The sequence below is a fragment of the Dermacentor silvarum genome, chromosome 5 (genome assembly GCF_013339745.2).
Source record: "Dermacentor silvarum isolate Dsil-2018 chromosome 5, BIME_Dsil_1.4, whole genome shotgun sequence".
Taxonomy (NCBI): domain Eukaryota; kingdom Metazoa; phylum Arthropoda; class Arachnida; order Ixodida; family Ixodidae; genus Dermacentor; species Dermacentor silvarum.
The window spans coordinates 167,205,697-167,233,240 of record NC_051158.1 but is presented as its reverse complement, the minus strand read 5'-3'; the positions used below and the strand labels follow the sequence as shown (position 1 = coordinate 167,233,240).

The window sequence follows — 27,544 nt, the reverse complement described above, 5'->3', positions numbered from 1 at the left end:
TGGCCACTCTTTCCAGGAAAACTGATCAATGCAGCTCCCGGAGATGACGCTGCATTGGACCCACGACCTACAAAGCCTCTTTTAAACTTGCCCACACACGAGAACAAACTTCATTGTAGAAATGAATGGCCTACCGCTTACTGCCCTTATCGACACCGGTGCACATATTTGCATCATGAGCTCTGATCCCCGTGAACGCTTGGAACTCTGGCTGTGTTTGGAATGTGCACCGCATGTGTGAGCATTGCTGGCCGCCACACTTCTGTGTTGTTTCATGTTCTTCGCAACTGCCCTCATGACGTAATCCTTGGACTCGATTTCTTGGCTGACCACTCCACTGTATTTGACTGCTCGGCCGGTGTCGTTGAACTTGACTTCCCCGCTTCACACGAGCCAGCTCTCTTGTGCCGAGTTTGTTCGTTTGCTGCTCCAAGCACTCACCTGTATTGTCGCTGTACCTTGCCCCAGTGTACCTGATGGTGACTATGTGGTTACTCCGTCTACCAGTGTCCTTTTGTCGCACAACATTTCCTTTCCCCACACTGTTGTGACTCTTGCAACCAACCAGACTTGCCTGCCCCTCTTGAACTTCGGACTCTGTCCTCAAGTTCATCCCCAAGGCATAGTTTTGGCCACCCTGTCACCATCACATGAGTGCCAGATTTCATCACTGTCACCTGATCCTACGTCAGCAATTTTTTCCGCCAACGCGCCCACTTCTCCGTCAGTACAGAGCGCTATCACAAAGATGATTGGCCCGGACCTTCTGCCCTCTCGAGTAGATGACCTCCTTCATTTGCTCGTCACATACTCCGACATCTTCGACTTTGACGGCCGTCCCTTAGGTCAAACCTCTCTCGTCAAACATCCCATACATACTGGCGATGCCCCTCTGATTCACCGGCGACCTTATCGCGTGTCACCATCCCAGCGCCAAGTCATTCAACAAGAGGTTGACAAGATGCTTTCAAAAGGCATTATTGAACTGTCCACAAGTCCGTGGGCTTCCCCTGTTGTCTTAGTTAAAAAGAAAGACAACAGTTGGCAATTTTGCGTTGATTATTGGCATCTCAATAAGATCACCAAGAAGGATGTCTATCCTCTTCCATGAATTGATGACGCTCAGGATTGCCTTCATGGCGCGACCTATTTTTCATCCATCGACCTGTGCTCTGGTGACTGACAGATCACCATCGACAGGGACCGTGAAAAGACAGTACCGTGGCAATATATGTATATATATTGTCACGAGTCAAAGCGAACAAGAGACCACACGTTGAACAAGACGGCAGAACAGCTTAAGAATCACCAGCACAAAGACATCTTCTTCGTCTTCGAATACCCTGTCCTACTACTCAGAGTCAGTTAATGCACATACTGTCATCGTCGTTTAAACGTCTAGATAGAGTACGCGTCATTTGCTCTCTCTCCAAAAGAGCATCGCCTCGATGCTAGACAATAAAGTTCGCTTGGTGAAAATGAAAGTCGCTCATACAGTCACTCGATGACGTAGGGCTTCATGCGCACTACGTGCACAAGTTCAGAACGGTCTTGGCGGCGCCTTGTGCAGTGAGGGCTATCTGGAACGACCTCGTTTGTGACGCCACTTAGCCGACGCAGCACTTTATAGGGTCCGAAATATCGCCTCAGAAGCTTCTCGGATAGTCCCCGTTTTCATATAGGCGTCCAGACCCATACTCTTTGATCGGTTTCGTAAGTTACAGGCCTATGATGGGCATTATAGCGACCTGCATCGTATGCTTGCTGCTGGTGTATTTGCACGCGTGCGAGCTGCCTGGCTTCTTCTGCACGTTGCGTAAACGCATCGGCATCCGTGTAAATGTCGTCAGGTTCGTGTGGTAGCATGGCGTCGAGCATCGACCTTAGTTCACGTCCGTGTACAAGGCTGAATGGAGTCATCCGTGTAGTTTCTTGTTTAGCCGTGTTATAAGCAAACGTGATATAAGGCAGAATCTCGTCCCAATCGTTGTGCTCTATATTCACGTACATGGAAAGCATATCTTCGAGTGTTTTCTTCAGACGCTCTGTTAGTCCGTTTGTTTGTGGATGGTAGGCTGTTGCCTTTCGGTGACTTGTGCCACTGAGCATCAGGACGTTATCTAAAAGCGCGGCTGTGAATGCGGTGCCTCGGTCTGTTATGACGATGGTTGGTGCGCCATGTCTCAGCACAACATTCTCTATGAAAAATCGGGCCACCTCTGCTGGTGTGCCTCTCTGGATAGCTTTTGTTTTGGCGTAGCGAGTAAGATAGTCAGTTGCTACAATAACCCAGCGGTTACTTCTAGTATAGGTAGGAAGCGGACCCAAGAGGTCCATTTCAATCTGGTCAAATGGCGTTTGCGGTACTTGAACGGGTTGTAGCAAACCGGCTGGTTTCGTTGGAGGTGACTTGCGCCGCTGACAATCTAAGCAGGTCCGAACGTGATGTTTCACGGCAACGGGCAGTCCTGGCCAATATCTTTGTCGCACTCTGTTCAGTGTTCGCGTACATCCTAGATGCCCAGAAGTGACTTCGTTGTGGCATGCTTCCAGTACTTCCCTACGAAGAGCAGTAGGAACGACGAGCAAATAGTTTGATCCGCTCGATGAGAAGTTCATTTTGTATAGAACTTTGTTCCTTAAACAAAACGATGGTAATCCTCTTGCGAAAGCTTTAGGTGCTGTCTGAGTTCGTCCGTCCAAGAAATTAATCAGACCAAGCAACTCAGGGTCGTCACGTTGTTGTTGTGCAATGGTAACCGTGTCGAGAAGGCCGAGGAATGCTGTTTCCTCTTCATCGGTCGAAGGAGCTGATTCTATGGGTGACAGAGACAGGCAGTCAGCGTCGGTATGCCGTTTCCCCGACTTGTGCAGGATCGTCATATCAAACTCTTGCAGTTTCAGGCTCCAACGTGCTAATCGCCCGGAAGGATCTTTCAGATTTGTGAGCCAGCACAGTGAATGATGGTCGCTGATAACTTTGAAGTGGCGACCATACAAATAAGGGCGAAATTTTGTAACCGCCCATACCACGGCGAGGCATTCTTTCTCGGTTGTAGAGTAATTTTCTTCTGCGCGTGAGAGCGTTCTGCTTGCATAGGCGATCACTCTTTCTGTGTCCTCCTGGCACTGCACAAGAACAGCTCCGAGACCAACATTGCTGGCATCAGTGTGAAGCATTGTCGGAGCTGTCTCGTCAAAGTGGGCCAGCACAGGGGGCGTTTGTAAACGGTTCCGCAAATCGTTAAATGCAGCTTGCTGTTTGTCGCCCCATACAAACGCAACGTCATCTCTCGTGAGGTGAGTTAACGGCGACGCAATGCGAGCAAAGTCAGCAATAAACCGCCGATAATATGCGCAGAGGCCGAGAAAGCGCCTGACAGCCTTTTTATCTGAAGGAACAGGGAACTGTGCGACAGCGGCAATTTTTTTAGGATCCGGGCGGACTCCCGCGTGGCTGACGACATGGCCAAGGAACTCTAGCTCCTCAAAGCAAAAGTGGCATTTCTCAGGCTTTAGGGTGAGGCCGGCGGACCGTATAGACTGCAGAACGGCTTCAAGCCGTTCAAGGTGCTCTTTAAACGTTGCGGAAAACACTATGACGTCGTCAAGATAGACTAAGCAGGTTTTCTGCTTCATCCCCGAAAGCACGGTATCCATAAGCCGTAAAAGGAGAAGGTGCAGAGCACAAGCCGAAAGGCAAGACCTTAAATTCGTATAGTCCATCTGGCGTGACAAAAGCGGTTTTCTCACGGTCTCTCGGGTCTACTTCAATTTGCCAATACCCGCTCTTTAAGTCCATGGAAGAGAAATAACGAGCGCTTCGAAGCCTATCAAGTGAATCGTCTATGCGGGGAAGCGGATACACGTCTTTTTTTGTCACCTGATTTAGCTTTCGATAATCCACACAAAAACGTAGGCTGCCGTCCTTCTTTACCAAAACTACAGGTGATGCCCAGGGGCTCTTGGAAGGCTGAATCACATTGTCTTCAAGCATTTGGTTTACCTGCTGCTGTATCGCTTCACGTTTATTTGGGGCCACACGATAAGGGTTTTGGTGAATCGGTCTCGCTTCGTCCTCTGTGATTATGCGGTGCTTGGTTAGGGGCGTTCGACCAACTCTTGACGTCGTCGCAAAGCAGTCGTGGAACTCGGCCAGTAGCGCAAGAAGTCGTTCTCGCTCACGTTGCGGTAAAGTAGTGTTTACGTCAAGTACAGGTGCTGGGTCTTGCGCATGCGCTTCTTCTAGTACTGAAAAGCACCCACGCACATCAGCGACATCGTCAAAATAGGCGACAGCCGTGCCCTTTGGTAGGTGCCGTCGCTCTGTGCTAAAATTGGTCAACAACAGGTTCGTGCGCCCATCGGTGACATTTACAATGCCTCGTGCAACGGCGATACCGTGAGTAAATAACAAGGGGGTTACTTGGTCTGCAACTTCTTCACAATCAAATGGTACGTCACATGCGACCGAAACAAGGATACATGACCGAGGTGGGACGACCACGTCGTTTTCGATTAGACGACAGGCGTTGCGTTTCGGCGATAAGCAGGGAATTAAATCCAGAGTCCTGTGAAACGTAACCAAGCGGTCCGGGATGTTGATTATGGCGTCGTATTCCCATAGAAAATCCATGCCTATGATTACATCTTTACAGCATATTGCAAGAACGACGAAAGTTGCCACGAAGGACGAACCTCCTATGGTGACTCTCGCCGTACAGCTACCAGCAGGCGTGAGCAGTTGGCCGCCCGCAGTCCTTATATGAGGTCCGGTCTAGGGAGTTTTTACTTTCTTAAGGCGAACGGCTAGAGCTTGACTCATTATCGAATAATCGGCACCAGTGTCGACTAGCGCTGTCACTTGCAGTCCGTCAACTGAAACAATAATATCGGCGCTCACAATTTCGTCGATGTTAGAGTTTGTCGGCTTCACGGCATCCTGCGGCGGGATTATTGGGGGTTTTTCATCGTCTTGTTGGCCCGCAACCATACCCCCAGAGGTCGCCGCCGTTAGTTTCCCCGGCGTGGACTGGGCGACCTTCTTCCCCGGAGGTCAGCAAAAGTACGTCCATTCGGTGCAGATGAATGAGCAGGGGACGGAGAGCGTGACCGCCGGCCAAAATCGGTCTGGTGGTTGGGCTGAGAGTCGTCGTTCAGAGTGCGCGTTGCGGGTGCACCTTGAAAAGCAGCGTCGTCGCAGCGTAGCATGTGGTCGTCACTAGTGCGTCGACCGTCAGACCAGGACTGATAAGGTCGAAATGAGGCATCGCGGTACCAGCAATGACGGGAGACATGGCTGATGCCTCCGCAGTGATAGCAGAGGGGGCACCTAGTGACAGTGCGCCATACGTCCGTTCTTCGAATTTGCGGCCGCCTCGAAGGCTCGTCTTGTGGCGGTGACCAAAATGCAGCTGACGGCGGCTGGCGGTAGGACGGGATCGGCACAACGGGCGGATGTCTCAAAGGTTCCTCTGTTGGTGATGACCATGGTGTGGCCCTCGATGGCTGATGGTGCGACCGCATGGGTGTCATAGCTGGTTGACGTCGGACAACGTCGGCGTAAATTAGGGGGCGCTGCTTATGAACAGGATCGCCTGCCGAGAATGTGTAACTTAGGGGGCGCTGCTCGTGAACAGGATCGCTTGCCGAAAACGCTTGCCTAACTTCATCACGGACGATTTCAGCGACTGATGCCATGGGTGGGCCCACTGCCGGTGTCCAGAGCTTCTGAAGTTCTTCGCGAAGAATCTCCCGAATTAGATCACGGAGGGAGTTCTGACTGGTAACGGTCATTGCGGCGGAGTGGATAGGAGTGCTGGTGGGCAAGCGATCGTACTGCCTGCCTCTTAGATGGAGTGCGCGTTCAATACCAGTGGCTTCCTTTATAAAATCAGCCACGGTACTCGGTGGATTGCGCACAAGTCCGGCAAATAGTTCTTCTTTTACGCCACGCATAAGGTAGCGCAACTTCTTTTCCTCAGGCATGTGAGGGTCAGCTCTACGACACAGGCGGGCCATGTCCTCGGCAAACATTGCCACAGTTTCATTTGGTTTCTGGAACCGCAACTCAATTAGTTGCTGGGCACGATCCCGTCGATCAACACTCGCAAATGTCTCAGTGAGCTCATGTTGGAAATCATTCCATGTGGTGATGTTGGCTTCACGGTTCTCAAACCATGTGCGAGCACTACCGTCAAGGGAGAAATAGGCGTGAGAGAGCTTTTGTTGAACAGTCCACCCATTGACCTTGGCAGCACGTTCGTACTGGTCAAGCCAGTCTTCAACGTCTTCATGTGCACCACCATGAAAGCGATCGGGAACCAGTGGTTGCAGAAGGGTTACCTGGGACGGACTGTGAGTAGAGCTGTCTTCCGGAACTCGTGGAACCTGTGGCGGGCTGGTGGTCGCCATTGACAGAGGTAGACAGGGCTCGGAAGAGCGTTCTTGCAAGGGGTTGAGCTCGCGAGCAAGGCCTAGCAACCGCCGACTGAAGCGATGCACAGGAGTTATTGGAGATGGGCTAGATGAACGACTTCCGGGAGGAGTCTGGATCATCAGGCGGGGTTGTGTACCCAGCACTTCCACCAGTGTCACGAGTCAACGCGAATAAGAGACCACACGTTGAACAAGACGGCGGAACAGCTTAAGAATCACCAGAACAAAGACATCTTCTTCGTCTTCGAATACCCTGTCCTACTACTCAGAGTCAGTTAATGCACATACTGTCATCGTCGTTTAAACGTCTAGATAGAGTACGCGTCAATATATATATATGTATATATATATAAAATATGAAATTTAGAGCTTTGTACAGCATTGGAACTAGTGCTCCCTTAAAGCATCTCGGACTATTTGATTTACCGATACCAAGCATTTCAGTTCTTTGCATGTTGCTCTTGACGAGGACAGTCTTTGCTGTGTTTGCCACAGTGGCAAGGGTCCCCAGTGAACGCAAGGCTTTCTTCAGGAAACAACTTGCACAAAAGCCTAGTTTCATTGCATAAAGTGCTGGCATGAAGTGCTGGAGCAATGACTGCCAGCCTACAACGGCGATAACTTTCAACAGCCTACTCGTCGAGAGCGGCACCTTCACTGCACATCTTGTTAACTCTTTCCGTACTGCGCCCATTGGGCATCGTTAGCCTGCTATAGATAGTTTGAAACGCCGCGTTCAAGACCTTCCACACCGCGCACACACTGCGCAATCGGATGTGAAGGATAACTACATTTTAGTTTCCCAAGCAATCAGCTTTTTTTCCCAGGAGGCAGTGATTTTTGAACGGGCTCCGAAGTTCATATCGTTTTGATGACACATATCTCGTCAATAAAACGTTTATGCATGACAAGTGCATTCATTCTGCTTTTTCTTCATGTATTACATAAAATACTGAGTGCAGTAGTTCCTTCAGAAAAAAAAATCTGGCATAACCTACAAAAAAACACCTATTTTCCCCATGGCAGGGAAAGAGTTAAAGCTTAAATTGTTTGTCTTCTGAACATTTCGGACCCAGGCATCACTACTAAATTTAAAACCCTTAATGTTTACCTGAAGCACCAGGGTTTCTGCCTTTTGATTGAAAACATCACCGAACAACGGCCCTTGCTTGGCGATCATGGCTTTCAGTCACATCAGAATCGCTTCCCCAAGTTTTGGGTGGGCACCTTGCTGACATTCTTCTGTCGTGATCCAGCAGATTTCTCGGCAGCTTCTAAAATATTCACCTTAATTTTTAGGTAGCCCGATAGTCTCAGCTGCGAGATTTCGAATTCCTTTGTGACTGGTTACTTCGCACTTGCCCGGTAAAATTAGGTGGCCTTCTTTTCCATCGTCGACCTGTTATAATTTCCTCGCTTCAAAACCTCTGTCAACTTGGAGGCGGAGGACAAAGGTGGTGTCGGCGTCATCGGTAGCAGCTGGCGATGAAACCACTGCAGACGATCGGTTGTTGAAGCTGCTTAGGCCTAGCATCGCGGTATGCCGCTGAAGCGAATCACAATGCGAACGAGAGGAGAAACAAACAGCACAATTGACCATACGCAGCAAGCGGTGCCTGCTATCGAGGCTGTACCAGAAACAGAAGCTCTGAATTGGCATGCGAGATGCGTGCAATGCGGGTTTGAGGCTACAGAAAGACAACATGACGGCGACGTTGTTTGCATTTTCAGTCCCTTTTGATTTGCGATCGACAGAAAAAGTCTGGGAAATCGAATGAGAAGAGTTTGAAACACGCAAAATTTTGGTCGTTTTTATACAATGACTGGCTAGCTTCCTGCAGAAATGTATTGGCCTACTCAAGGTGAATGACCCTTAGTTCACGTCTCAGCAGCTGTGTCTGAGTACTTGAGCTCCACTGGCACAGCTGGAGTCTACGAAAAGTTGGTACTCCGTATGTTGGCCGAGTCTTATGTGGCACCAATGAAAGTCCAATTTTTCGTACCGGACAGTGTACCGCTCGAGTTCTCATCGACGGAATTCGCCATCATATACAGCTTACTGTGCTTTCGTCGTGCACTCATCCAATCATCTTAGGCTGTGCCTTCTTGTCAGCTGCATCTGCTGTCATTTCGGGCGGACAACCACTTATACATATTACGGACACCGAGCTCTCTGATGCGGCCGATTCCTCGCCGCCCGACCTTGTCAGAGCAGCAGATTTTATCCTTCCACCAGGCCAAGCCCGTATTCTTACCGTTAGATCAAGAGAAAATATCAGTATTGTCTTTCTATATTGTCTTTCAATATCTAATGGCACCTTGCAAAACGCCTTATGCAGAAGGGTCAACCAAGATGACCATAAAAGGTTGTGAAGGTAGAAGCACGGTGCTTCTACCGCTGGGGCTGATGATACGGAACAGCTGCCACAGTGTGGCTGCACTGAAGAGGAGGAAGACAACGTGTTCCCGATTGGTATAGGGTAGTTGGCCACCGTTAGCCTAAGTGTAAATTGGCTTGTACATCAGCTACGCTAAGAATATCGATGGCGATACAGTGGTTTCCCCTTATCCGTGCTGCATTTTTCAGGGACTTGCCATCGCCTCTTGTCTAGTGGGTTTTTCACGCGGCTGCGCCACTCTGACCGGCTACAACATGAAACCAGAGCCACTTCTGCTGCCGCAGGGGTCCACTGTTGCCATCCTTATCGATGCAGCACCAGTATGTGTCCTCACTGCTTCACCTCTTTCGTCCTTCGCACAGTGTATGCCGACGGAAGGTTCACCAAGTGCTCTCGGGGCCACATTGAGTTCAGATCTCAGCCCAACCCAGACCGATGCCTTGCCAACCATCTTAACTCTTTCCGTACCACGCCCATTGGGCATCGTTAGCCCTGTATCGATGGTTTGAAACGCCGCTTTCGAGACCTTCCGCGCCACTCACGGACACACTGCGCCATCGAATGTGAAAGAGGCGAAACTATATTTTTGTTTTCTAAGCAGTTTGCCATTTTCCCACCAGGCGCTGATTTTTAATTACGCTCCGAAGTTTCGCGATCGTCAAAGCAGAACGCGAAAATGTCCAGCTCTGGAAACGGCACGTGTGTTTCAGGAGATCATAGATAGCGCAATTCCGCTGCCTCTGCGGCTGATCTTCTCGATACATCGAATAGCAGCGAGTCAGAGGACGCTGACTTTTCCTCGAACTTTCAGTGTGAAAGCGACGACGCAAACCAGCCCATGGTAGGGAAAGAGTAAAGGAGACACCAAACTTGTTTTGACGTTTGTTCGGATGGCTTGGGTAAAACAACGGTGGCCACTCACACCATCGAAACAGATTGATCCTGCATCATTCGTAGCCGCCCTTACCGTGTATCGTCTTCTGAACGCAAGGTTACAGAAGACTTAGTCAACGACATGCTCGTGCGAGACGTCATATGGCCTTCAGCAAGCCCTTGGTCTTCTCCTGTTGTCCTAGTTAAATAAAAATGAACAGTTCGGTATGCTTTTGCGTCGATTATAGGGCACTAAACAAAATTTCCTGCCTCGTATTGATGATGCTTTGGATAACTTATAAGGTGCCGAATACTTTTCGAGCCTCGACTTGCGTTCTGACTATTCGCAGAACCCGATGCATGAACCCGACAAAGAGAAGACGGCGCTTGCAACACCTTATGGCCTTTTCAAAGTTAATGCCTTTTGGTCTATGCAATACACCAGCCACATTTGAACGAACGATCGATACTGTAATGCGCGGCCTAAAATAGAAAACCTGCCTTTGTTAACTGGATTAACATTGTCCTCTTTACGTCCAGCTCCGCCTAGCACCTAGAACGTTCAGACCATGTTCTCAGCTCTCTTGCCAAGGCCAGTCTCCAGCTCAATATTAAGAAGTGTCGATTTGCAAGCCGCAGTATCAAAGTATAAGGTCACGTCGTCAGCATGCACGGCATTGAGCCAGATCCCGACAAGGTGGCTGCTGTACTGCATTTCCGAAAACCAACCACACTTAAAGCCTTTGCAGCTTTCTCGGATAGTGCAGTACTTCTGCCGCTTCGTCTGTGGCTTCGCGACTATCGCAGCTCATCTTTATGAACTTGTGACCACGACCACACCCTTTACCTGGACAGATGAATTTGAAGCTGCCTTTCAGACCCTCAAGCAATGTCTCACCACATCAAAACCAGAGCTTCGTCACTTTGACCTCACAACCTCTACTACCCTACACACTAACGCAAGTGGTATGGAATCGGCGTTGTCCTGCTGCAGCAGAACCCCGTGTCTGAAGAGCAAGTTGTGGCCTACACAAGCTGTACTTTTTATCCTGCAGAGCGAAATTATACTATCACTGAAAAAGAATGCTTTGTCATCGTATGGTCCAGAAATCTTTTGCCCCTAATTACATGGCCGCCATTTCACAATTCAGACTGACCATCACGCTGTGTTGGCTGTCTGACCATCACGCTGTGTTGGCTGTCCTCCCTGATGAATTTGTCCGGACGCCTCGGCCGTTGGGTGCTGCGTTTACAGCAGTACGACTGCACTGTCACATATAGGTACAGCAGGCAACACCAAGATGCTGACGATTTGTCTTGCTGCCCGCTGTCACCAAATGCCCATGTCTCACCTTCCATCTGTTCGGCACTGCCCGGACAACGGACCAAGATGATGGCTATTAGCCCGATATGGTTCGTGACCTCGGTAGTCATTCTTTCATAAAGAGACCTTGCCTCCCTCTAACGTGCAGATAAATACTGCCGCACAATTATGGACCGGCTCACTGGCTCATCTGTCCTCCCAACAGCGGCTTAAGACGACACCTTCCACATTGTAAACTTCATAGCGGATCATTTCGGCACGTTTATCACTCTACCGGTAACCGATGGGTCCCGTTCGTCCCTCGCTCACTTCAACTACGAGTTTTACAAGCATTTCATGACAGCGCAATAGGTGGCCACTTAGGATTTCACAAAACCTACGATCGCATTAATACTCGCTGTTTGGGGCCTGGCCTGGCAGCTAGGGTTGTCAAGTACGTCGGCTCGTGTGCATCATGCCAACACCGAAAACGTTTCACATCCCTTCCTGCTGGCCCTTTGCAAGCATTGCCGTGGCCGTCCGTTCCCTTCAAATTTGTGGGTGTTGACTTATACAGAAGCCTTCTGCTTACACCCGGGGGTCACCGCTGGATTGTCACTGCCATGCTCCATCTCACTCACTACGCTTAGACGGCAGCTCTTCCTTCTGGTGGTGCCTCTGAAGTCACAGAGTTTGTCTTGCATGCCATTATCTTGCAGCACGGCACACCTCGTGTTCTTCTGAGTGACTGTGGCAAGACATTTCTTTTGCATGTCCTTGCTGAAGTCCTCCAGGCCATCTGCAGACCACCATCTGTAAGACCACCTCAGCGTATCATCCCCAAACTGATGGTCTTACCATGCGTTTCCATCGAACTCTGTCTGACATGATCCCCATGTATGTTACACCCGATCACAAAAATCGGACACTATACTTCCTTTCATAACGTTTGCTTATAACACTGCCGTTCAATGCACAACAAACTTCATTTTCCTCGTGTAAGGCCGTGCTCTGCTTTTTATTTTGGACACCACCTTTCTCTCTAAGCCTTCTGTTCCATCCACATCTATACCAGAGGAGTTCTCCGTCCGTGTCGCCCACTGCCGTGAAATTGCACAAGCCAACACCGCGACGATTCAGGACAAGAGCGTTGTGATGCAACGCTTCGTGTCATTTTGTTTCGTCCAATCGAAGTGCTCCTGTGGACACCCGTTCAAGTACCAGGACTCTGTGAAAAATTTCTTCACGGGTATCTCGGCCCGTACACCGTGCTTGAAAGAACATCTGCTGTAAATTATCTTGTTGCTCCTGTTAGCTCAGCTACTGACCGCCGTTTTTCCTCGCTTCAAAGCCTTTGCTGAGTTGGAGGCAGACGACGAAGGCGGTGTTGGCACCATCAGTTCTAGCTGGTTATGAAACCACTCAAGACGGCCGGTTGTTGAAGCGGCTAAGCCTAGCGTTGCAGTAAGCAGCTGAGGCTAACCACAATTCGCACGAGAGGCGATACGAACAATACATTTGACCATATGCGACTGACAAGTGCCGACAGCAACGACAGTGCGAAGCCTCGTAGGGGGTTGCAGCAAGCGGTGCCTGCTATCGAGGCTGTACCGGAAACGGAAGCTCTGAATTAGCATGCGATATGTTTGCAATGCAGGTTTGAGGCTGCACAAAAACAAAATGACCCGGTGATGTTTCTTACGTTTTCAGTAGCTTTCGACTTGCAATCATGAGAACAAGTCTGGAAAATCGATTGAGAACAGTTTGAAACATCCAAAATTTTGGTTAGTATACAGTGATTATGGAGTGTGTGGCGATACCATGGCAGAGTCTGAATATTCGGGCAGGTGCAGAAAATTTGGTGTCTCAAAAAAGTCGCAAAGCATCAATTGCGATCGCAAATTAGTGGACACCTATACTAAGGATAGTAGTTTTATCGGCTGTATAAACTTGTAAACATAGGCATACCGACTAACCTAACAAGCATGGTGTCATGCGTGCACAAGCAATAACATGAACACGTCTCACTCGATGACCGCGGAAGCTCGCTGTCAGAATACTGACGTGAGGAAGCGCGGCAGCAGCAGCTAGCGAATTGACCTTCGTGCTGTGTCTGACATCAACACAAACTAAGCTGTGAAAACACAGCGCACGGCAGACCGTGTGCCCAACGCAGATGGCTTTCAAGATAAAGCAGCCCGGGCGGGAGGGCGCGGCCGCTGGGGCCCCCCTCGGAATACAACCCCCTACCCGTAGGCGAGTGATGGAAGATAGCGCGCTTCCTTCCCGCTTCCCTCGCTTGTGTATGCAAGACTGAGCCGCGATCGCTGGCTCACCCTCGCACGATTTCACTCACACATAGAGGATACAGTGTGTGGCGACGGTTTTATCCCCTCTGAACTTCATACGGAACCTCATGGCAATGGCAGAAATGTGCCTGGAGTGCCCATATAATTGCTATCGCAATAAAATCGATCGGGGCCTGTATTATTATTATTTTAACACTGTGACAAAGAACACATTCAAATTCCACTGAGCGTCTGTAAACATTATGTAAACAATTTTGCAAATCTGATGCTGCAACCGCATGTGCCTGAATTACCAAGGAGAGGCTTCGCATTGGTCAGGTGTTGCAAAACACATTTGGCACAATCTTTGTGCGTTTGCTATGTATATTGTCAACCAAAATAAAGTCTTGTTTGTAGTTGTCAAAATGGAGAAAGCGTCATCATTTTTGTCGTTACCGTGGCAAACACGCTAACCGTGCAAATTTTGTGCAAACACATGTTAATACTGCTAGGGTGCAAAAATAACATGTCGAGGCTTGACTTTATTACTGCATTTGCAAACAATGTGAGAAAATATTGTTACGGAGCAATCCATACATGGATCAATGCGATGCTTGGCAACGCGACAAAGACGACGATGAAGACGCTAGCTCTTGGCCTGGATCGGACATCTCTTGCCCTAGCCTCCTCTTTATATATTTTGTAAATATGTCCTTCACCTCCATCTCGCTTCCGTCACACTTTGGTGGTGGTGCGGGGTACGTCTCGCCTCGCAACGGAACTTCGCAGCGGCTGTCGTTTCGGACATCTTTCTGCAATGGGGGAAGACACAGCGTCTACATCAGCACCCGCCACTTCAACGGTCGTACTTGTGCAACCACGGGATCCTGGCACATTCTCCGGTTCCGGTGACGCGGACGTTTAAGACTGGCTGGCACAGTACGAATGCTTGAGTAAGAACAACCGATGGGACCCTCCCATGATGTTGGCAAATATAATCTTCTACCTGACAGGCACTGCGAAGGTATGGTTCGATAATCACGAAGCTGAGATTGGGAGGTGGGACACCTGCAAAGAAAAACTCCGAGAATTGTTTGGGAAGCCCATTGGTTGGAAGATCGCTGCGACAAAGACGTGCGCAGACGTCATGTGCGCAGATGGCTACTGAATCTTACGTCGCGTACAAAGAAGACGTATTAGCACTATGCCGAAAGGCTGACGCCAAGATGCCAGAGGACGACAAGGTTGGGCATATCTTGAAAGGGATCGCTGACAACGCCTTCAACCTTTTAATGTATAAAAATTGTGCTACAGTCGACGCTATTATAAAGGAGTGCCGGCGCTTTGAGCATGTTAAAAGCCGGCGCATTGGCCACTCATTTGCCTGGCTTTCCAACACGGCGGCAACGTCCTCTTGCGAAGACCGCACGGCTGCACGACCGTCAGTTTCGCCAGATCAGCTGACACGTATAGTACGCCGCGAACTTGAGGCCATGACCCCTGCTCCAGTTCACGCCGGTGACTCAAGCTCAATTACGGCTCCATTCGTTCAAGCCATTGTCCGGCAGGAGCTCGCCAACATGGGCATTCACTCTGTGTGCACCGTTGCCAGCCCAACACAAACTTCACGGCGTCCGCCCTCTTCCTATCAAGAGCAGCGATTCGCTACTCGATATCGCGGCCCTGCTGTGTGGCAAACCCCTGACGATTGACCAATATGTTTTACTTGTCACCGTATCGGCCACGTCGCCTGTTACTGCACCACCCGCTGGTCCTCAGCGCCTCGCACACTGTCTACCCCTTACCGCCGTCCCGAGAGCACCCACTTTCCGCCTTCAACCCAGTCCTATTTCCCAAACGCCGATGGTTCCCCCAGGATAAGTAGCCGCTCCCCGTTGCCGCGTGGTCAGCAGTCATGCTCGCCTCCAGGCCGTCGTCCGTCGTCTTGCTCACTGTCACCTTTACTTGGAAGTGCGGAGAGTTGCGAGCATGCGCTACTCTCGATGGAGGTGAGACACGACTGGCGGCATGGCAAACGAGGATTTAATACGTACAGGAACGATGAACGCACGCAACACACAACACTAAAGCCGAAAGTCAAACCGAAGGCACGCGAAACTAGACATAACACAACGAAAAAGCGTACTTAATGGAAAATCCAAAACTAACTAAATACAACACTATTAACCAAGAACTATCTCAATTCTGGAGCCCAGCTCCGCCTTATGAGTCCCTAGGTCAGTCCTAGCCTTCGCTCTTAAAAGTCTGACCACCCTGGCCCCGGCCTAGCTGCGTCGATATCAAAAACGTGTACTCTTACGGGCCGCCGACTTGACGTTCCTCACGTCGGGTCCAAGTCGTGTTCATTCGGTTGTTGTTGCTGCCGTAGGTGCTGACGACTCGCGTTGTCTCTTTTTCGGCGGTGAGCTCGTCGGTCCGTCGGTGATGAGCTCGTCAGCGATGACGCTCGGCGTTGCTTAGGCCCACCTGCCTAGGCCTAGCGTCGGGATGCGTCGCAATCTCTTCGTGAGTGCCGACGTGGCGTCCCGTGGAGAATCGAACGAGCCGGTCTGCCGCAGAAGGGGGATTCTCTCTGGGGTGCCTGGTCCTGCCGTGAGAAGCTGCAGCTCGTCCAGGAGCCTCGCCCGAACTTGCCGAGGTCGACGGCCACACCTTGGACGGCCAGCGTCGCGGACTCAACCAGACCCCCAAGTCTCCCGTCACCAGGACATAGCTGGAGATGCGACCTTCCTGACCCGGTGCCACGTTGAAACTCAACGGACAGCGCCGTTCATCCCTCGACTATGCCTCGGTTCGTGCGCCTCGCGCGCTCGCGCCGTTCAGAACACCGGGCATCGCGTGCACCTCTTCTTTTTCGCGCCACAGGCGGCCTCTTACGTGTGACACTCACCACAGACCCGTCGTCCCCCTTCAGCCCTGCTCGTGCCTATTGGGAAAACTAAACAATGCAGCACCCAGAGGTGACGCTGCATTGACGACTGCCACCACAAATCCTCTTCTGACGCAGCCGACAAGACAAAGCTTGTTCGACGTTGATGGCGTAACTATTTCTGCACTCATCGACACTGGAGCGTACATCTCTGTAATGAGTGCAGATTATCGTTGACGCCTTCATAAAGTGCTCACGCCTGCTGCCTCCCGCATCCCCCGCGTCACTGATGGAGGGACTCCTGCCGTTCTTGGGATGTGCACCGCCCGCATCTGCTTTGCTGGTCATCCCACTTCCGTTGAATTTGCCGTCATTGAGAAGTGCCCCCATGACCTTATCCTCAGCTTAGATTTTTTGTCCACTCATTCTGCCCTAATTGATTGTGCGACCGGTGCTCTTCAGCTTGAGCTGCCCCATCCTCCCGACAGTCCAGCCGACATAACGCCACGCTTATGCTCTCGCCACCACGTTCGTTTGCCGCCTCAAGCTGCTACATACGTTACTTTGACGTCTTCACGCGACATTCCCGATGGCGACTACATCATGTCTCCGATTATAGACATCCTCTTAGCCCGCGATGTCGCCCTGGCTCACACCATTCTTTAGGTTGCTGACAATACAGTGGTCGTGCCGCTTCTCAACGTCAGCCTGTTGACTCAGGTTATCTCGCAAGGCATGTCGCTCGCCACCCTTTCCGCGCTTGACTCCTGCGAGATTGCCGCTTTGGATGCCGATACTTCGCCGCCTTCTTGCTCGGCTAACTTCGCGCCTTTGTCTCTCGACGACATTAACAAGATGATTGCTTACGATCTGACCCAGGCGCAAGCCCAAGATCTCTACCGGGTCCTGGCGTCCTATCGTGACATCTTTGATTTTGAAAGCCGCCCTCTAGGCCAAACATCAGTCGTGGCTCATCGCATCAACACTGGTGACGCCACTCCTATACGCCGACATCCATATCGTGTATCGCATCACGAACGTCAAGTCATCCAGAACGAGGTCGACAAAATGATTACAAAAGATGTCATAGAACCTTCATCTAGCCCGTGGGCCTCCCCTGTCGTTCTCGTGAAAAAAAAGGACAGCAGCTGGCGTTTCTGCGTTGATTATCGGAATTTGAACAAAGTCACTCATAAAGACGTCTACCCTTTGCCTCGTATCGATGACGCCCTCGCGACTGCCTTCATGGAGCCCAATATTTTTCTTCCATCGACCTTCGGTCTGGCTATTGGCAGATTTCAGTCGACCCTATCCCTTTGAGGGTCGAATTGTTTTGCCAAATGCGACCCCCCAGGGTCGATTTTTTTTATTGCCGATTTAAATTCTTCGAAAGACTATTTCGAAAAAATATGGTCGTAATTTTTTTAAAGTGACAGTAAAGTGAGGAAAAAATCGTTTGTGTTCTAAAATACACAATGTCTATTCGTGAATAAGAAGATAAGCGCGCTGAAAAATGGTTGTGTGCACGTCCGGAAACCGAAACAAGTGAGAAGCCTTCGTCTTATCGCCAACAAGGGGCTATAGAGCTTTTGTGGTCTCCAAAAAAGGAACCGCAAAAACGGCAGCATCGTTTGTGTATATACGCGGCTGCCTGGGAACAGGTGTAATCGTGCCGCGGTGGGCGATAAACGATCGAGTAACAAGCGGTCACCCTTTGAGAGATTTGAAACCAGATAGCCATCAGTTTAGTGCAACAAGCGGGATCCGCCGCAGGAGAAAACCGTTGCCGCCGGTGCCGAGCGCGCGCGCGCTCGCCGGAGGCGCAAGCGAGAGCTGACGCGCCGTAGCCGTAAAAAAAAAAAAAAAAAACACGGAGAGCCATTGGCGCAAGTAAAAATTCCACGTCTTCCCGTCGAGTGGAGTGGCAGCACATACCAAGCGAAAGAAATGATAGAAAGAAGAGCGGTGTTCTGTGGAAGAGCGCACTTGCCACCGCCGCGCGCGTGCGCGAGCGGTAGCTCACGCGCCGTTGCCATAAAAAGAAAAAAAAGGCAGTGGCGCAAGTAAAAATTCCACGTGTTCCCGTCAAGTGGCAGCACATACCAAGCGCAAGAAATAATCGAAAGAATCGTGCACTTCGCCGCCGCGCGCACGCGCGTGCGCCCGGATACGCGAGCGATAGCCGACGCGCCGTTAGGGTGGCTAGAAGGGGAGGTGTGAATACCGGCGGCGCAAGCGTGACCCCTCAGCGCACCGATGCCGCAGGGCGGCGCTGTTGACCGAGGCGCGGGAAGGCACGCAACCGAAATGAGCGCATCGCCAGCCTCGGGTATCGCGCGTTGTCTGCGAGCGTCATGGAATATACGTCTTTATCCATGAAATCAACGTTTTATCAGCCCACATCACTACTCCTGTGAGATTTTACGGGCCCAGTTCGCATTGCGTCGATAGATTCAAACGCATTTTTTTTTTTGTTTTTTTTCTCCTCCGGATAAGGATCATAGGGGCTGGGGGCTCTGGAATAATTTTGACCACTTCGGGTTCTTTAACGCGCACTCACACCTTACGGCACACAGGTGCCTTGCATTTCGATTCCCTCAAAATGCGACCGTCGTAGTCGAGGTCAGCAGTAATCACCCTATGCGTGCCGTACGTACGACGTGTAAACTGCAGTCATTACCCGATTACTTCTCGACGTACAAACCACTTTGTGCCAGCGCTTGAAGACGTGTAGCATGTCCTTTCGACGCTCAAATAAGCAATTTACTATGATTTCAGACAGCAACAGATCTGGTCATAAAATAGTTTATTTAAGTGAAGAAAACATTAACTATGGGAAAATTTGATCTACAACACGCAATACTTCAGTGCTTTTAGTTTATTCTCAGTGCCCTGCTGAGTGACACCTTTAAGCAAAAAATGAATCCTTGTTACGCAATAAAAACGTTCAACTGATGCTATCAGGGCAGCAGAATGCTCTAGGCAACCAATTTTTGGCACATCACCAATTGATCAACTGCATAAGCTTTGCCACAGCTTTGGCATGCAAACGAGTGAGTTTGTTTTCAATAAGGGCATTAATTGACCAGCTTGTAGAATGGTTCTGATAGACTGATAGATATAAAAGGCCCCCAAGGTCCCTTCTGTTTGTTCTTTAGATTCCACAACGGTTTCGTTGTGAAGCTGCCCAGCCAAGTAGATGCACAGCTGGCAAGTCCTTCTCCAATGAAGAACACTATCATTTTGGTTAACACAATAGGCGCGGCATTTCGTTCAATGCAAACTCTGCAGTCCAGTAACGTGCAATGTTTTGTTTAATCTTTTGCAGTGACCACAGTTCCAAAGGTCACTTAAGCTCGATAATGAACAATTCTTCTGCGACTGGACTGGGCATTCCATCCCGCTGTATATTTACAGCCTCCACGTCTGCTGGTGGGCATGCATTCCCCCGTCTTGTCAATAGACAAGCGCCGCTTCTCTTGTAAGATAATAATAATAATACTTTATTCGTACTGAGAGAGTCGAATATGTAGTCCAGGCATACAGGGTCATAGTAGGCGGAACTGCCTATACCGGAGTGGTTTGCGTGCCGAACCTGGGACCCGTGGAGCGTGTGAGACATCTCTTCTTTTTCTTTCTTTCGTCAGTCCTGCTAATGTATTTTGGCAAGTTCGGAAGTACTGTGGGCACGGCATCGTCTGAGAGGGCAGGAATGTGACGTGGTATCAACACTGCAGTTCCATTAATAAAGTCGCGAACGATAAACCTAAGGAAACAAAAACAAAAAAAAAAAGGCGGTGGTGATCAGATTGAGCTAGCGTGAAAGGCCTCGTGAATAATACTAGGATGGCAATTGGCAATGCCACGACGACGCTGTGCAACACGCTGTGTATCGCGAGAAACACCACAAAACAGGCGACGAGACCAAAACTGACGGCGAAGGCACGGAGGCCAGGCGAGGCCGGCAGGCCGGCGCGGCTATGCTTCCCGCGCCACGAGCGGTAGCGCCATATTTCCCCTGGTGGCATCGGTGCGCAAGGGGGTCACGCGCGCCTGCAGGAAAGCGCCGCCGGTATTCACACCTCCCCTTCTAGACACCCTAGCGCCGTTGCAAAAAAAAACAACAAAAAAAACGGAGAGGCATTGGCGCAAGTAAAAAATTCCACGTGTTTCCGTCGAGTGGCAGCACATGCCAAGCAAAAGAAATGATCGAAAGAGGCGCGCTTTTTAAATGTACAAGCGATATCGTACATGTACGCCATTGACCATTTTGAGGGTGTTCGCGGAGGTCGTACATGTACGATATTGACCCTGAAAGGGCTATGGACCGCGAAAAAACTGCCTTTATTACGTCCGATGGCCTATACCAATTCAAGGTCATGCCGTTCGGACTGTGTTATGCCCCAGAAACTTTCGAACGTATGATGGACTCTCTGCTGCAGGGATATAAGTGGTCCATCTGTCTATGCTATTTAGACAATGTGATTGTCTACTCGCCTATGTTTTAGAGCCACCTCACCCATTTATCGGCCGTTCTTTCCGTCTTCCGAAGAGCCACCCTTCAGCTGAACTCCGCCAAGTGCCGTTTCGGGCGGCGCGAGATAACTATGCTCGCTCACCTTGTCAGTGCTGCCGGTGTTCAACCAGACCCCGACAAGGTGCGAGCAGTGCAACAATTTCCCGTGCCGCATTCAGCCAAAGACGTCCGCAGTTTTGTAGGATTATGTTCCTACTTTCGTCGCTTTGTCCGCAACTTCGCGGACATCACCCGTGCTCTTACGGAACACTTAAAGAAGGACGTTCGTTTCGTGCGGGGACCCGAACAAGCAGCTTCGTTTTTGTGCCCTCGTCCGCCTCCTCACTCCACCACCAATACTGCCCCATTTCGACCCCTCATCACCTACGGAACTTCGCACTGATGCCAGTGGTCATGGAATTAGGGCTGTCCTTGGCCAAACACAGCACGGCAAGGAACGTGTCATCGCCTACGCCAGTCGCGTTCTGTCCTCGTCCGAACGAAACTTTTCCATTACTGAACGCGAGTGCCTGGCTTTAGTGTGGGCTGTCACCAAATTCAGACCTTACTTGTTTGGCCAAACTTTTTCTGTAATTACAAACCATCATGCTCTATGCTGGCTTTCGTCGCTGAAGGATCCGTCTGGACGTCTCGGCCGCTGGGCATTACGGCTTCAAGGATACTCGTTTGCTGTGCACTACAAGTCTGGACCATTGCACCAGGACGCTGTTTGCTTATCCCGTCACCCTGTCGATGTTCCTGACCTCATTGACCCTGACTACGACGCCTGCGTACTGTTCATCCTTGCTTTCGATGATATCCCCACCGAACAGCGACGAGATGCATCCTTACGGCTCATCATAGACCGTCTTACCTCTCCATCACCAGACCATTCTGTTGGCCTGTTTGAGCTACACGACAACGTTCTGTATCATCGTAATCTCAGCTCAGATGGCCCAGAGCTTCTGCTTGTCCTACCTCGCCATCTTCACTCCAGTGTTCTTCACCAGCTTCACGACGTACCAACTGCCGTTCACCTAGGTGTCTCGCGTACTTACCCCCGCATCTGACGCCGGTTTTTCTGGCCTGGCATGTACCGTTCTGTGCTCCGCTACATCGCTGCTTGTGAACGCTGCAAGCGCCCTTCAGCGCTGCCTGCAGGTCAGCTACAACCTATTGATATCCCTGCAGAGCCATTCTTCCGCATCGGCCTTGACCTTCTAGGCCCTTTCCCTACGTCCATCTCGGGAAACAAATGGATTGCAGTCGCGACAGACTACGCCACGCGCTTCGCAATCACCAGGGCTTTACCGACAAGTTGTTCTACAGACGTCGCTGACTTTCTCCTACACGACGTAATTCTACATCATGGTGCCCCTCGACAGCTCCTCACCGATCGCGGGAGGTACTTCCTATCAAGAGTGGTAGATGACATCCTTCGTGCTTGCTCCACTTAACATAAGCTCACCACTGCTTATCATCCGCAGACAAATGGATTGACCGAGCGCCTGAACCGAACGCTAACCGAGATGCTGGCCATGTATGTTACACCAGATCACCGTGACTGGAACTGCATGCGTTACCCTTTGTTACCTTTGCGTACAATTCCTCGCGGCATGACACCACCGGATATTCACCGTTTTATCTGCTGTTTGGCCGACATCATGCATTACCCCCTTCGAGATTCTCCTTCCTTCGGCTCCTCATTCGCCTACTGAATACGCCAGTGACGTCGCAGCTCGAGCCCGTGCAGCTCGTCAACTTGCCCACGATCGACTTTCTGCTTCGCAAGCAGCTCAGAAGTCCCACTACGACAGCTGACACAGAAGCGTGCACTTCACGCCTGGCTCTCTGGTCCTCCTATGGTCGCCATGCCGCCGCATTGGCCTATCAGAGAAGCTCCTCTCACGTTACACCGGGCCCTACAAGGTTCTTCGTCAACTCGGTGACGTAAATTACGAAATTGTACTCCTGGATCCTGCTACTTCGACCTCATTGCTGCCAACTAAAGTTGTTCATGTTTCCCAGCTGAAGCCATACTGCTCTTCTAGCTCCTCGCCTTCATAGCAAGTGCCAGGACGGCGCTTCAGCCGCCGGAGAGTGATGTTACAGAGCAATCCATACATGGATCAATGTGATGCTTGGCAGCGCGACAAAGATGTCACCTTCTACTAGCTTGGGAGCCGGAGGGTTGCATACAGGCGCTACCCTCGATGGAGCAGAGACACGACTGGCAGCACAGCAAACAAGGATTTAATATGTACAAGAGCGGTAAAAGCACTAGGCACACAGAACTAAAACCATAACTCAACCAAAATGCTGACTCAATAAAAAATACAAAACTCTGACTAAATACCAAACTAACAAAAGCACTGTCTCGGTCTCGGAGCCTAACTCCGTCTTAATGTCTCTAAATCAGTCCTAGCCCTGACTGACTCATCAATGTCTGGCCACCCTGAATTCGGCCAAACTGCGTCGCAATATGGAAGTGCGGGTTCTTACGAACCGTCGGTTTGAAGTTCTTGTTGAGTCCACGTCGGGCTCATCCGAAGCGTTGCGGGTGCCGCAAGTGGCGACGCCTCGTGGTTCTGCTGACCTGATCGAGTACGTGGCTGGTACCCCGGTAGCCGCCGCTGATGCGGCACTCGCCGGGTTAGGCTTCGTGAAGCGTTCTTTGACTTACGTCGTTCTGCATGGCAGCCCGGTGTCCCGGTGATTATTGGTTGATCGGGCTCAGCCGAGGAAGAGGGATTCTGGCGAAAAGGACCGGAACCACCGTGAACATCAGCAGCTGGTCCCAGGAGCTTTGCCCGGACGTCTCCGAGGTCTACAGCGATGCCTGGGCTTTGCCAGCGTCACGAGCTTCGTGGCCGGGCTCTCCGCTCTCCCGTCGTCAGAGCATAGCTGACAAAGCGACCTTCAAGCCCAAGAGCCTTGTCGATAATAATGTTTCGTCGCTTCTCCCCCGCGGATTACACCTCGGTTCGCGTGCCTCGAGCGCTCGCGCGGTTTCGAACGCTCCGCAAACTTCGTCTTCTTCGTTTTCGTGTACCGCCGGAGTCCGACACATGACAAAAGACGATGATGAAAACGCTAGCTCTTAGGCCGGATCGGACATCTATTGCCCTAGCCTCCTCTGTATATATTTTGTAAATATATCCTTCGCCTCCATCTCGCTTCCATCACAATATTATTGGTGGAAGTATACAGGATTGTGGCAATGCACAGTTTGGTCTCCCAGAACAGAAAGTGAAATGGTGTGAATGTCAATTTTAACTGGAAGCTTTGTTGCCCAACGGCAGCCCTGTTGACAGTGAACTAAGGACACTCTGGTGGAATTTCTCTGTGAGCACCGTGCATGAGGTCTACTGATAACAGGAGATTCAATTCATTGCAATAGCAATTGAACTTGCTCACTATTGTCTCAATTCTGGAAGTGAAAAGGCGTGACTTTCCACATCAGCAAAGGTGAATGAGGTTTTAGCACACTATAACAAGAGTACTGCGGAACAACTATCCACTGGCACAAATTGGGAAGAGGTCCCGCCGGCCACTGCAGTCGGCAAACACTATGTGAAGGACATGAAGCTGCTATTGACGGGGGACCACCAAAACAACTGTATGGCCAGCAGTCACCTGAAGACACCTACAGGTCGGCTGAAGTGATCACTGGCGTGACCCTCAGGTGCCCAGTGAGTACTGCTCGTTGCACGGTGACAGTGTTGCGCACGCCTAGTCCTGCTTAGTCATCACCGATGATGTTCTGTAAGATGTCGTGACTCACAGTTGTCCCAGAACATAAAAGTTCCCTGCGGTTCTCACCTCTCAATGAATTAAGTACATTGATAAAACAAAGCATGTTTTCGAGTTACCTGCATTAAAGCTTTTTTTGTTTCGATTTTGTTCATCTCAAGCACAGGGATCGACTTACATTCCGAATTGATCTATATTCAAATTTTTATACTAATATACTGATTTAGGCATAACCAAGACTCGCTGGGCAAGAGATGCTGGGCATTATCGTAGAGAAACCTAAGGGCTACAACAACACCAGGACAAGAGGGCTCCTAAGGTGCTTCAACGTGATCAGTTGAGCAGTATTTTTGCATTTTGCGCCATCAGAATGCGGACAAGAATCATAAACCTGCTAATTTGTCCCCGGCAGCAGAATGTCATAGACACTTGAGCAAGATGTACCAAGGTAGGCAGACCCATGGCTATTTACCACAAACTCATACAAGCAAGCAAAAGTAAGAGAAGTGCCAGTCACTGCGCACCTGAGGTGGAGCTTGACTGATCCACAGTCTCTATGGTCTGCACACTCCTCGACTCCCTCTCCGCTTTGAAGGAGCACCCAACAGACTTGTCAGCCAGAGGCAAGCTGAACTGCGTACCAACCTCGACCTGACCAATGACCTTGGAAGGGGAGAGGCATGCCACTTCGGCAACACCAAGGCTCATTGCATTTGTGAGGCCTGCAGAAAATAATTGGAGTGATTGCAGTCCTGTTACAACATTGAGAACAAGAGGCAAACACAACAATATAATAAATGCAGGGGAATATTACAATGCATAGCCACGGAACACAAATCTCTTTCGGTTCAGTATTCCTAAAGGGCTACAAGGGACAATCCACATTGAATACCAGAAAGCAGGGCAACCTTTCTCTAGTCAAGGTTTACAACAGAAGAACTTATCTCAGACTTTTCTTTCATCTCATACATTTTAAAGCTATTGGTGGAGTCCAACTGAAGCAAAGTGACTGCAAGATCCTTAGGTCATCGCCATCAGCCTATTTAATGTCCCCTGTAGGATCCCCAGTCGCCTCATGGCATGTGCCAGCTGATACCATCCTATGCTTGCAAATTTTCTATTTCATCCCACTGTCTGCCGTCCATGATTGCACGTCAGTTCCATTGGTACCAATTCAGTAACACCGATAGACCATCGATTACCTACCTACATAATACATTGCCTGCCATAGTCCGACCACCAACAATCACAGACCTACAAATAATGAAAATGGTTGAAAGCCCAAGAAGATATCCACTTCAAATGATTTCACTGCAGCCAAACGTCCATGCCAGAATGAAATGTACAGAGTACACCACACTACTACACATAAAGCCTTGAGCATGTGGTGAAGCTGCAAGAAGATACCACCATACGAACAATATACCAACAGTTGCCGATCACAACTCAGACAAATACTGAGACATTTAGGGCCCGCCGTGGTTGCTCAGTGGTTATGGTGTTGAGCTGCTGAGCACGAGGTCGCGTGATCGAATCCCAGCCACGGCGGCCACATTTCGATGAGGGCAAAATGCAGAAAACACCCGTGTACTTAGATTTAGGTGCACATTAAAGAACCTAAGGTGGTCCAAATTAATCCGGAACCTCCCACTACGGCGTGCCTCATAATCAGATGGTGGTTTTGGCACATAAAACCCCATAATTTAATTTTTTTGAGACATTTAGGCATACCTTGTGGCCTCTTGGTGTCTCACAGGAGACCAACCACCGCGGGTTCGAGCTTAGCGAGCCACAGGGCCGTGTAAGCCGTCGCCTCCAGCACCGCTCGCACGTGAGCTCAGAGGCCGCAAAGGGGCTACCGAGCGACGCACGCAAAAACACAGTAAAGCCCCGAGTTGACGGAAACCGTTTACTGAATCCTTCGGCACCAGCACTGCACAAACGCCCGTGCGGCGGGGAGCCAAAGGGGTCCCACACCAGGGCGAAAATACAATAACAGGTGCCTATAGCACGTCGCGGCGAGAGCACAGGCTCAAGCTGGGACACGCCGCTAGGAAAAGTCCCGGCGGCGATGCTACTTGCTCTGGCGATAACCAATGGGTCAACTCGCGAGAGCACGGGCAATATCTTTTGGCTTAGGCTTTCGGCAAGTTCGGCTCGGAGCAGGTGGTGGGGGCGATCTCGCACCTCATCCGCCGGGTCTCGGGCCACCACAGGGGCATGAGGCAGCGTGACCTATGCCGCCTTGTTCACGCCTTTGTGCTCAGCCATGTGCTCTACTCCACCCCCTACCTCCAGGTCTCTCGCCGTGAAACTGATGCCATGGATGCTCTCATTCGTCGAGCGTACAAAGTCGCCCTCCACCTTCCCATAAATACACCTACCGACCGACTCTTATAACTAGGCCTCCACAACACAATCGGGGAACTTGTACACGCACACCGCCAAGCACAATACCTTCGTCTCACACAAACCAACACTGCCCGGTGCATCCTGCATTCCCTTGGAATCCGGATACCTGCCAACGATCCGACATTACGCCCCATATCAAGACCCTTACACCGCGAACTTCTCATTAAGCCACTTCCCCGTAACATGCACCCCGACCACCACGATAAGCGCCGCAGAGCTCGCGCTGCAGCCCTCCACCGATATTACGGCTCGGAGCTGGACGCCGTATGGGTGGACGCAGCCTGCACGGGCGATGAAGCGGTCGCTGCTCCCCCCCCCAGTGGTGGATAACACTCTCTCCCCCATCGGAACACACACACTCCCCCCAGACACCTCTCCCGAAGCTGCAGAGGAAGCTGCCATTGCCCTGGTCATCGTCAACACAGAAGCCCGGTATGTTTTATTAGATTCCAAAACTGCAATCCTAAATTTCGCATGAGGCCGAGTCCACGTTCTTGCTTTTTGCATACTGAACTCGCCCACTGCGCCCCCGCCCCGTCATGTGGAGCTGATTTGGGTGCCAGCGCACTGCGAGAATCCTGGAAACGCGGCCGCAGACCTCTTAGCCCGAGGTTCTTTAAACCGGGCTCTTGCGGCTTCCACTCCGGGATTCACGAAAGAGCGCGCGCACAC

General features: G+C 50.6%; 1 protein-coding gene across 1 annotated transcript in view; it reads right to left on the bottom strand.

The window, feature by feature from the left end:
- LOC119453871 (zinc finger protein 675-like) overlaps positions 1-27,544 on the bottom strand; it is a 2,199,134-nt gene that overhangs the window by 2,105,942 nt on the left and 65,648 nt on the right. Inside the window, exon 3 of the mRNA XM_049666952.1 lies at positions 25,112-25,182. Within this exon, the coding sequence (XP_049522909.1) occupies positions 25,112-25,182 (71 nt within the window). The remainder of the gene's footprint in view (positions 1-25,111; positions 25,183-27,544) is intronic.